The sequence below is a fragment of the Molossus molossus genome, unplaced genomic scaffold (genome assembly GCF_014108415.1).
Source record: "Molossus molossus isolate mMolMol1 unplaced genomic scaffold, mMolMol1.p scaffold_m16_p_1, whole genome shotgun sequence".
Classification (NCBI taxonomy): Eukaryota; Metazoa; Chordata; class Mammalia; order Chiroptera; family Molossidae; genus Molossus; species Molossus molossus.
Genome location: NW_023425344.1, coordinates 243357214 through 243369343, shown reverse-complemented (window position 1 = coordinate 243369343; position 12130 = coordinate 243357214). Strand labels below are relative to the sequence as shown.

At 55.9% G+C, this 12130-nt stretch overlaps 1 protein-coding gene across 1 annotated transcript in view; it reads right to left on the bottom strand.

Moving 5' to 3' along the window:
• Window positions 1-12130, bottom strand: part of LOC118623635 (protein Daple-like) — a 128220-nt gene that overhangs the window by 46566 nt on the left and 69524 nt on the right. The window contains 5 exon segments of the mRNA XM_036251432.1: window positions 6051-6209; window positions 6530-6611; window positions 8976-8989; window positions 8991-9116; window positions 11401-11484. Coding sequence (XP_036107325.1) covers window positions 6051-6209; window positions 6530-6611; window positions 8976-8989; window positions 8991-9116; window positions 11401-11484 — 465 coding nt within the window.

Genomic DNA, 12130 nt, shown 5'->3' with positions numbered 1-12130 from the left:
CGTCGGTCTGCGGTCCTGAGAGACCCGGGTTCGGTTCCCGCTAAGGGCACGTACCTCGGTTGCAGTTTGTCCCCGGCCCTGGTCGGTTGTGCGGGTGGCGGCCACTCGATGTGTTCCTTTCACGTTGATGTTTCTCTCTCTCTCTCTGTTCCTCTCTCTCCCTCCTACTCTACCTGAACAAAAAATGGAAAAATGTCCTCGGGTGAGGAAAAAAAAAACAAAAAACCAATGATGAACAGAAGACCTGACCCCAACTGAAGTGGGAGTTTATTTAAAGGCCTAACCCAGCCCAGTGAACAGCTGAGAGGCCACATTTAGGTAGTCACAGGCCAGACCAGGCCTGACGGCTGGTGGCCACGTGGCCCAAGAACTGCCAAGGTGACCGGGCGTGACGACTGGAAACGTGTGCTGATGGGCTCTGACTCCCAGACCTGCCACATGCACAGCTGGCTGTGGGACCCAAGTACAAGTCCCTGGATTGTGGATCCCTCCTCCCTACTATGGGCACGAAAACAGGGCTGAAGGAAGATGTGACGCAGTAATGCCCGTGAAATACCCAATGCTCAGTGCTTGAGGCCCCGTGAGCAGTCTGGCTGCCCATCACCATCACTTCGTGTCCCTGTAAGTCACTGTCCAATGCAGCACTTCACATCCGTCCACCAAGCAACAGGCAGACACTGGTTCACGGGGCGGGGTGCTGACCCCAACAACAGGGCAGTGCGGGGGATCAAAGAAACAACAGCTCCTCACTGCGCCCGGACTGCAGCGCCCAGGGACCTCTCCGGTGTCCAGGAAAACCAACCAAACAGCAGTCTGTCCTGCTCTCACTTCTTTGTGGCCGAATTTTATCTGAATGCCTTAGGAGTTGTTAAGAAACGAGAACCACAAAGTCCCGAGTGGACACAAGACCGAGATGGTCAAGATGAGTTCTGTAAATCTGGGTTCCCCAACTGTCACCTAACGTCCAAGGGCTGACATGAACTGCTGGCAGCTGGGCCCTCCCCTGGCGTCCGATGCCGTGGCCGCCCTCACCGCCCATGAGTGCGCCCATCTCACCGCTCCCTGCAGCGCCTTTGTCCCTGTGACCCCACCCATGTTTGTCTTCTTCCTCAGCAAGGCCACGGTCCTGGAGGCAGTCAGACGGGTCCAGTGCCAGGCCACCTCCTCACCAACTGTGACGCTGAGCAAATTATTAATCCTCGGCTCTTTCGTCTCACAATGAGGAACAGAGGCTGCTCACCCGCAGGGCCGTCAGGAGGCCTAACCGTGACGGTGGAGTGAGAGCTGAGCAGCTCCAGCCTGTGCAAGGAGCTCCGTAAACACAGCTGTTACCGCTCAGTTTAAAGACCTCACTGAGCACCTTCTGTGGGCCAGACCGAGGGTCTGTCAAGGACCAGAGAGTACATCCCATCAGCTTTCAGGTCGTAAGTCTGTTACAACTACTCTGCTCCGCAGGTGTAGCAACAGCAGCCAGACAACAGGTGTGCCAATGGTTGTAGCTGGGTTCCAATACACCTAGACTGACTGCAGCGTGGCCATCCCAGCGCTAGGCGTGCTGGGAACGGAGGACTTGAACGCAAGGTCAGAAAAACACAGACTATGTCTTCAAGGAGCTCTCAGTGCGGGTGGGAAACAGACAGAAAGATACATCGTGACGTCACGTGGTGGCCACTGCCTGGAGGTGAGGGGTGAACAGAGAGCGTGAAGCAGGAGGCAGGGGACTCAGCCTATAGAGCAGCGGTTCTTAACCTGTGGGTCGTGACCCCTTTGGGGGTCAAACGACCCTTTCACAGGGGTCGCCTAAGACATAACAGTAGCAAAATTACAGTTACGAAGTAGCAACAAAAATAATTTTCTGGCTGGGGGGCGCCACAACATGAGGAACTGTATTCAAGGGCGCGGCACTAGGAAGGTTGAGGACCACTGCCGCAGAGCTTGCCCCCCCCTCCCCTGGCCCTGTGCTGGGGAGGCCTCCGTGAACACCGGGGGAGCTGACGAGAGCAGAGTTCCACTAGGGACTGGAGGTGGGTGCTGCCAGCCAAGGGCAGAGTGTGGACTTTACCCTAAGAGCCACAGAGCGGCGCCTGAGGGGCTCAGAGAGGCGGCTCCGGCGTGAACAAAACGACACGGGCAGGGCGGCCAGTCCGGGTAGCCGTGGGTCCCTGTGGAGGAGGAGGACTATGACTCCTGAGCAGACGCCGAGGCCAGCACCGCGGCCACTCACTCTTCAAGCACCTGCCTGCAGCCAGGGGCATGCTGGGAGTTGGCAAGTGGGCTCTGCGGGATGGGGAGCACTTAGGAACCTGGTGCACGGAGTGGGGAGAAAGAAGGAAAGAAGAATCAAGGCTAATACGTGGAGGGTGGACATGCTGACCTGGGGCGGAGGTGTCCAGGCCACACAGGGTGGGCAGGGCAGGTGAGGTGCTCGCTGGCTGCAGCCCTGGTTCTCGAGCATGGCCGAGATGGATGGAGGTGGAGGGGCGGCAGAATGCTGGACAGGGAGAGGACATGAAGGGCTCAGTGGTATTCTCTCCTTTCAAGCAGGCTCAGAGAGGGACTGGGCAGATGGGGAAGGGTTTGCTTGGTTTTCATTAAGGGTGGGATACCTTGAAAATCCTAAGGATTGGACTCAAATCAACAATTAGATCTTGAGCACCTTCTCCTACTGCAGATGACAGAGAAAGGTTTAGCTGCTGGAACCCCAGGGTGCAGGTGAGCAACTATGCCTTGGCCAGAGGGTGAGCGGAGCCGGGACCCCATCTCCCAGGCCCGATGGACAGGGCAGACCAAGCCCACAGCACATCCTCCCCTCCTGAACCTGGGCACTGAGGAGGGTTTCTTGAGAGTGTGACCACCGTGGCCAGGATGGATCATTAACCCAGCTCCTAACTGCCTTGCCAACAACCCGCCCTCCCCACGCAGGTCGGATCCAGGGGCCCCATACATGTGGACAGCAGCTCGCCAGCATAAGTGCAGCAGAAATGTGCTCCTACCTATGGGGTACAGGGGCTCCGAGACACCCAGACACCCACTCCTTTTAGAGACTGGACAAGGCATGCCCAACACCCAGCAAGGGGTGTGACAGCTGGGACTGTACCCACTGCCTCCACTCTCGAAGCAAGCCCTGCCTGGGAAGCTGTGAAGTCTCGGAGGGGCAGAGACAAGGCCGCCCGGCCCTCACCCTGCACGGCTGCCCTTTGCTGTCAGGAACTTCAGCCAGTGACAAAACACCGGGCAAGAGCAGCCTTCCAGGCGACCTCTCTCTGCCTCTGTCCTCCAGCCCGTGCCCTGGCAGCAGAGGGGGACGACTGTTTGCAGAGGGAAGTCGAGGACCACCTGGTGTACCCCCCCCTCCCACCCTGCCTAGGGACGCCCAGGCCTCTCTCCTCTGGTTGTTGTTTTAACCCTGATGTAAACCAGAGTAGGAGTCACATAGAAGCTACCAGAAGTTTAAAAACAAAGTGAGGAAATTCGTGCTCCACATTTTTCTAACCAAACTTAACCTTGCTCTCGCCCTGAACTCCTAGTCCTTCATCTTTTCCTCCTGCGTGGCACTAACACTCTTTTTTCTTCTTTACTGATTTTAGAGAGAGAGCAAGGGAAAGGGAGAGAGAAACATCGATGAAAGAGAATCCTCAATTGGCCGCCTCCTGCATGCTCCCCACTGGGACTGGAGCCCGCAACCCGGGCATGTGCCCTGACCGGGAATCGAACTTTCAACCTGTTGGTGCCTGAGAAGATGCTCAACCAAGCCCCACTGGCCAGGCAACAGTCTTTTTCATGTGTTTCCCAGTGGTGACACTGGACAGGCTCTCGCGGGGGACACCCAGGCCATCCTGTACCTAGAGGAGGGTCCCCCACATGGTGCGTGTCCACGAACGCGAAACGGCACAAACATGACAAGCGTGCTCTGCTCTCTGCCCATCAGTCCCAACAATGGCACCATTCCAAAGGAGACAAAACCTCATGATTTTTTTCCCCATCCTTCTCCCCAGACTGCGAATCTTTTCATTGCTGGGACATGGGTTTTTACTTGACTTGTGTGGTGACTACCAAGTGCCTTGGGTGCGCCAGGCCCTAGGCATGCCGTCGAATGAGACCTGTCCCTGCCCTCGGGGGCTCAGGGTGCACACAGACAATCTGGCCGAGCCGGCTGACGGGAGGTCTGCGGACATCTGCAGGGCTGTTGTAACTGCTCCAGTGTAAGGATGCGTGTGCAAGCACTCTCCTCCACTGTCCCCAGGCCGCTGAGAACACTGACGCACCCTCTGTCACGGCCTGGACTCCACGGACCACGCTGCTTCTCTTGTAATTCATTAAAGTAATGTAACATTTCAGGCATTACTGTTTCACAGTAAAAGTATTCATCAACATGAAAAATATTGCTGTTATTATCCACAGGCATGCAACTTGAAAACATGAAAAAGGGGTTCCCATGGGAAACCCTCGCAAAGCCCGGAAGCTCACCGAATGCAGGGAGCAAGTCCTGTTTTGTGTTAGGTCCCCTGCTCCCGGAGCAGGGCTTGGCACCGCAGGGCATTAACTCGCTGCGGCCGCAGGACTGAGCACGGCCGCTTGGAAAGGCCAGGAAAAAGCACAGAGACAGAGACTGAGCCCTGAAATCCATCCCGTCCACGGGAACAGAGTGTCAGGGTGAGATGTGGGGGCTGCGTAAGGTCCCCAGAGTGCAGAAGGGGCTGCAGAGGCAGCGATTGGAGGGAGTCTGTGCATGACTGTCCCCGATCTCCCAACTGTGACACTTCTAGTAGGTGATGTGTCTGTGCTGCAGATTCATGCCTTTCATCACCAGCAGGGACCGTGCACCATTTCTAGGACAAAGCCGAGAGCTGGTCTCCCACACCTACCCCTGCCTGGGGTGCCTTCCCCAGAGGGGGCAGGGCACGTGTGTCACTTACATTCCTAGAGGCACAGACAAGCCCTGAGTACATCAGAGGAAAATCAGGCCTGGCCCACAGCCATCCCCAACCCACCTCTGCCTGGCCCAGGGACCCCAGGGCCTGTCTGCAGCAGGAGAGCAAGCCCAGACAGCTGCCTCTAGCACACCTGCCTGCCAGCAGCTGGGCAGGGAGAGGGACAGCCATGCTCCACAGACCCGTGTCCATCCCCTCAAAGCTTCCTGGCTGGCAATAGGGATGATTTCTTCCCACTAAGCAGATGCATTCGGCAGGATCTGACATCCTGATTTCACCGCGCTCACTAAACAGCCTCTAACTGTGGAATCGGCAACAAGGGCTAAACTCCCAAATCCTCGGACAAAAGAGGGTCCGGAACCTGTTGTGGATGTGAGGCAGTCGGGGTGAGTGGCCAAAGTGTCGGTAACCCTGCCTGGGTCTTGGTCTCCATCCCCACTTAGCCCTGACACCCTCCCCCGAACGGACCCATAACTTGGTATCAGATTAGGCTACACCACTGAGAGCTGAACATGGGACTCGCCCAAATACCAGGTGTTTTACCTCCTTCACTGTAAAACCTCAAGAACTGGTATAATTATGTCTATTTTACAGACGAGGAAACAGTCCTGGCAAGATTTAGCCACAGAAATCGCAAAAGGTCTTTAATAAAAATATTTGTGAATATGCCCTGGCCGGTTTGGTTCAGTGGTTAGAGTGTCATCCCACGGACCAAACAGTTGAGGGTTCGATTCCGGTCAAGGGCACGTACCAGTGTCACAGGTTCAATCCCCAGGCCCTGGTCAGGGTGTGTTTGGGAGGGAACCAAACAATGTGTCTCTCCACGTCGATGTTTGTTTCTCTCTCTCTCTCTCCTCCCTCCCTCACACTCTCTCTAAAGATCAATGGAAAAAATATCCTTTGGTGAGGACTGACCAAAAAAGATTTACGAACAGAAGGTCATCACTGTGGCATGAAGTAGGAAAAGGGAAAATCCTAAAAGGAATCAGGGTCCTGCAACCATATTCCTTCCACTAGAAGAGAGGCCCTCGGGGTCGTGCAGAGAGGCTGGGGCAGAGAAGGGTCAGCTGGAGAAGCCTCGGGGCCCCTCTCCGTGTCGGGACAGAAGGCCCGGCTCACCTCCATGCCGGCCTTGTAGAAGTCCAGGTTGCCCAGCTCGTCCTTGCAGCGCACCAGCTCCATCTCCAGCTGGTCTGCTCGTTTCGCCTTCTTCTTTAGAAAGTCCAGCTGATCGCGGAAGGCATTAGCACACCGGGCCTCCACTGCCAGCTGGATGTTCTGGGAGGTGGGCAAAGGCAGGGACCGGGCTCAGGCACCCTCCGGGGAGGAGAAAAGAGGGCCAAGTCCCTGCAGTCCCAGGTGGCCAAGCAACTGTGTGCAGGCCACTGGTGGCGGCCCTACCCTGTCACCAAAACATGACATCCTCGCAGCAGCACTCAGGACAACTGGCTCTCCGGTAGCGCTGCTTGGAGTGGGAAGAAAACAGGCCTCTGTTGGCAGGTCCTGCGGTCCTGCAGTTAGCTTCCTGGACGTGGGGCCACGGTCACTGGGGCATCCTAGCCCCCCACCCCTCCACCTAGGACGGGCCTCCCGCTCACCTCCTGCTTCATCATCTGCAGATCCAGCAGCAGCTGATCCATCTCGTGCCTGGTGTCCGCAAGCTGCGCGGTCTTCTCCTCCCTGGGGGATTCAGAGGATGCGTGGTGAGGGCTTCCTCAGAAGCACCTGAAACCCCCCTTGGGGGACCACAGGGGGGACCCCAGCGGGAGGGACGGGGACCTGGCTTCTGGGGATGAGGAGGGGAGTCTACGTGTGGGGTTAGCAAAAACACCCCCGACTCCAATGTCATTTTGAGTTTTCAATGCCTGCTCTCAGACTACACCCAGCAGACACAGTTTCCTCTGAGGGTGTGGGGCAGGTAAGCAGACCCCAGGAGCATGTGCCACTCCACAGCCAGGCAGGTGTGAGGCCCACTGTTGGTGGGTAATGGGGGGACAGCTCCTGAGATGGCTGGCAAAGGGACATCACCAGCATCAGAAAAGGGGGAACAGGCTGACCAGACAGGGTGAGACATCCTCCCTCCAGCCAACACCACACACACCTGCGTGTGGCCATTGAAGCCCCCACTGGGCCTGAGGGTGAACAGCAGGCTGCGTTGGGAAGACTGCAATGTCTGCAGGGGCAGGAGCCCTAGAGAACCAGCAGAACCCCTCCTGTGCAGCCCGGGGAGGAAGTGGACTAGTCCATGGTCAAACCGGGCTCAGAGCAGAGTTCAGAGACTCCGGGCCCAAGTCAGAGCTCTCCTGTTCGTAGTACCACATGGCAGTGACCCTCAGGTGCTAGAAGTGTGTTGGTGACACATGGCAGCAGAGCAGAAAATAGGGGGTCACTGGAGCACTCACAGCTCCCGCATGACAAGACACAGCTTGGCCTTGGTGATCGCCAGCTCTGTAGCCAGGTGCTCCTTCTCCTCGCTGGAGTGGCTGCTGGGTGGGCTGGGTGTGGGCTCGGTGCTGGAGGACTGCACTGGGCTGGGCAGCTGCTGGGCCTGGAGGGAGTCCCGCTCCACAATCCTGCAGCGGGCAGAGAAAGGGGTCTCACCAGCCTGCTCCTGTGCCTGGCACAAGGCCCGCACTCGAACTCAGTGAAAAATGGCCAGAAGATGGAAGTAAAAGAAAAGATGTCGCCCTGGCCAGTTTGGCTCAGCAGTTGGAGTGTCGGTCCACAGACCAGAGAGGCCTGGGTTCAGTTCCCACTAGGGGCACATACCTTGGTTGCAGTTTGTCCCTGGCCCCTGTTGGGGTCGTGCGGGTGGCAACCAGTCGATGTGTCTCTCTCACATTGATGTTTCTCTCTCACGTTGATGTTTCTCTCTCTTCCTCCCTCTCTCCCTCCCACTCTATCTGAGGATGGATGCAAAAATGTCCTCCGGCGAGGATAAAAAATTAAAAAAAAAAAAGATGTCAGCAGAAACTGCAAAACCGCTGTTTTGGAGGGAGGCAGGAGAAAGGTGGTATTAGTTTTTAAAAAATGATGATATGCCCTAGCCAGTTTGGCTCAGAGGTTACAGTGTCAGTCTTTGGACTGAGGGTCTTGGGTTTGATTCCCAGTCAAGGGCTGCAGGTTCGATCCCTGGCCCTGGTTGGGATTGTGCAGGAGGCAACCAATCAATAGGTCTCCCTCACATCGATGTCCCCCCCCCCCTCTCTCTCTCTCTTTCCCTCCCTCCCTTCCACTCTCTCTATAAATCAATGGAAATGCCCTGGCTGGTTTGGCTCAGTGGTAGAGCATCAGCCTGCGGACCAATGAGTCTCAGGTTCAATTCCAGCCAAGGGCACTTCGGTTGCCTTCGTCCCCAGCTCTGGTGGGGTCGTGCTGGAGGCAACCAGTCTATGTATCCCTCTCACATCGATGTTTTCTCTCTCTCTCTCTCTCCCTTTCTCTCCCTCCTACTCTATCTAAAGATAAACAGAAAAATATCCTCAAGTGAGGATTAAAAAAATCAATGGAAAAATAGACTCAGGTGAGGATTAACAACAAAAAAAAGCGATCATAGAAAGGAATACAAACCTCAAAGGAGGGTGTGGGGGGTGGGGGGAATGAGGTTAACAGAAGAATTATATGCACGTATGTGTAACCAATAGACACAGACAACAATGCTCTGGGGGTTGGGGGCGGAATGGGGAGGAGGGTGTCTAGGGGGTAAAGAGGAGAAATATCTGTAACAAAAATAAATTAATAAAAATTGAAATAAAAAAAGAGATGATATGTTTAGTGTCACAGAAAGGGGCATGTGAATGGAGCAGGGTCCCCAAGCTCAATGTCTGTCCTCACACAGGTGTCTCAGAGGTGACTGTTCCCTGTATGAGAAGTGCCCGTGTCCTACCCCCCATGGAAACTGGACCAGGAGGACTGGGGGGTGGGGAGGGGTGTGCAGGCTTGAGAGGAAGAGCCAGGACCAGGAGAGTGGCCCATAACTAGGGCCCCAGGCCCGGGTCCCTCCCTGACCTGTCCCGCAGGCTGCTGGGCCACCTGCAAACACACCTCCATGCGTTCATCTCTCTCATCTATGAGCCTCCGGAGGTGAAACACCATGTTCCTTGACAGGGCCTCCAGCTCTTCCGGGGCCACGTCTGGGACCTCCAACAACTGTAGGTCGAACACGTTCTCCTGGTTGTGGGTCACCTGAGGGCACACATGGGTTCAGTGCTACAGAGGCCGGGCAGAGAGCAGCTTCGGATTGCGGGGGGGGGGGGGGGGGGGCACCCACCTCCCATGGCCAAGCCGTGGGTGGGGCCCAGCCGACTCCCCGGCAGCTGGCCCATCTCATGGGCATTATTAACCCCTCACGGACGAAGGCTCTGGCGGGCACGGGCTCCTTAGCACAGCCGCACTCTGCAGCCGAGCCTTCCTAGTCAAACCCCTTCTCCCAGCACCGGTTCAAAGCCGACACCGACGTGCACACTGGAGCACACTTCTTCCAAGGCAGGAGTTCCCTGAACGGCCCTCAGATATTTTAGTGGAGCACCATCAATTTATCACAGAGAAGGTATGCCTTGGGAGTGGGAAGGTGAGGGCGGGAATAGCATCTTATTTCTTCAACTGAAAGCTAACACGACTATGGCAAAATATTAACATGCTTATATCAGAAGGTTAGGTACATAATCTTAGGTAATTTTTCGGGGAATATTTCATAATCTAAGATAACTTTCAGGGAAGCCCGTATCGCGCCCCCACTGGCCACACAGGACCACGTCCTCAGCGGGCAGCCTCGCCGACTGCCCGCCTCACCTTCTAGCCCGACCCCCCACCAGCCAGGAGGCAGAGGGTGAGCTTCAAGTCCTCGCCTCCTCAGTCTGGGAGGAGCATCGGTGCACCCAGGCCTCCCGAGGGAACACAAACGAAGTCCACTGTGAGGCACACCAGGAAAGGTCTTACACTTTCCACAGAGAATACATTTAAACACACACACACCTCAAAGCCCAGAAAAACATTAACAACAACAAAAAAACAGGGCCTTTTAATTTCTCAAATGACACCCACTTCCTACCTCTCCCCACCTCACAGAGGAAAAGCTGGGAGTTGATCTCGGGGAACCAGGAGAAACCTCAGCCCGTGCGGCGCCCTAACGGCAGAGCCGGGACGCAGAGGCGGGCGCCAGGCCTGCTCCACACCGGGGCTTGGGAAAGGCCTTTTATGTCTGTCAAGGGGACTCTGGGACACAACCCCAGTTGCACATGAGCCACACAAGCAGCTTTTAATGAAAGGCTCATGTTGCCCCTCCCCCAATTCTGACTCGGTGGGTCTCTTGTGGGGCCTGGGCACCTGAATGTTTGCGAAGCACCCAAATGATTCTGAAGCCCAGTCCCCGCTGCCAGCCCTGATTTTTATAATCTCTCAGGACTCTCTGGGCTGCACTCCGCCCCCCTTTCATTACACATTTCCTGCGGCTGAGCAGGAAAGACAGCTGAGTGGCAGAGGACCTAGTCCCCAGATACATACATTTTCAAAACACGTGGCCACGCAAGGGAAATGAAAAGGCAGAACGGTTCTCAGGCTCACCGGTGGCCACTCACCTACACGACTGGCTAAGTGTATTTACGACAAGCTGCACCCATCCCTGCTCCACCGCTGACTCAGAACCCACCACGCGTGGTGCCTGGAGGCCCGGGACCCGTCAGCCCAGCCCGCCGGCACGGGCGTGGGGAGCTCTGTGTTCGGCTGCCCCTGCCAGTCACACACCTGCCCCTATGTGCTCCTACTCACGTCTTTTCATGCCTTTATCTCACACGTCCAATCAGACTGAAGGCTGAACCACATCCCCTCTGATAATTAAAACTCACAACGCTTCTTCGGGAGGGAGGGTGGAGGAGGACATCGGGGAAATACATTTTCAGGTAGGTGCTTGCCCCACAGGTTCTCCGACGTCCCCCCCTCTGCCAAGGCCGATGGCAGAGGGCTGCTCTCAGCGCAGAGCCCTCCCGGCTGCACCCCGGGGCCGGGTCTACAGCGACAGCCCTCCTGGGACGTCCCAGGGGGTGGCAGCCTGTTTCTCTGCCATGTCACTGACGGAAACGGAGACTCTCCACGAGGAGCAACCATTTGGAGCAGGGTGACATTTGCCAGAATACATTTTCAGAGCCTATAAATCAATTCTGAGCCCAAACCACTTGACAGTACTTTAAAATAGCCTGAGTCCATATTAGGCAAGGAGAGGGGGCAAAAGACGACTTGATTGAGGTGTTTATTTTTTAATATAGTTTTTATTTTTACCCCCATTTTATTTGGCTCGCTGATGACTGCCTGCCAGACAAGTTCGGTGTTTCTGTGGTGGTGGAAATCTGAACTCCGTCAAGTCACTACTGGGTGATGAAGTCTTCCGACTCTTCCCGAGTGGGGGAGCCTGCCTCCTGACTGCCACGGGAGTGAGGTCCACAGCTAGGCCCCACAAGGCCGCCCACACACCTACCTCCTGGATATGAGCCACGATCCCGGCTTGGGTCTCGATGTCCAGCTGCTGGATTCTGTCAATAAACTCCACCTTCCTCTCGCACTGCGGAGCGTGACGCGTGTTAATGGAAGCGTTCTGAGAGAGGGGCAGCCGGGGCCCACCAGCCACAGAGATCATTTCCGAATGAACTGTCCGCCCAGCCCCTGGCTTCCTCCTTTATAACCAAGAATCTGTCCTCCCAACTGTCCCTTAGACTGAGGTTTCTCTGGAAGTTGCTCCGACCACCTACACTGGAATCACCTGAAGTGCTTGTTTCTGAAAAGCCCATCAGGTTGAAAACACTGGGGGTGAAACCAAGCTCTCCGGGTGATTCTTAACAAGACCAAGAATAGCTGGTTTTAGCCGGGGTGGTAAACTGCATCTTCGAAGGGCCGGACGGTACAAATCCGGTTAGCCTCCGCTCTGCCACTGTGGTGTGACACAGCCAGAGAGGACCTGACAAGGGAGTGGGGCTCTGTTCCCACGAAAGCTGAGTCACAAAAACAGGTGGTGGGTCAGGTTGGGCCCCAGGCCGTATGTAGTTTCTGATCTTTGCTCTAGGTGTCCTTATACTGGGACAATTGAATAATGGCACCCTGGGGTGAGCAAACCCCACCCACTTCTTGCCAAAGGTGCCCTGGTACTAGAAACAACGGCCACCTAATGAGTGGTCACTTCTCTCAGGAACCCAAGGATGTGTCGTGTTGGG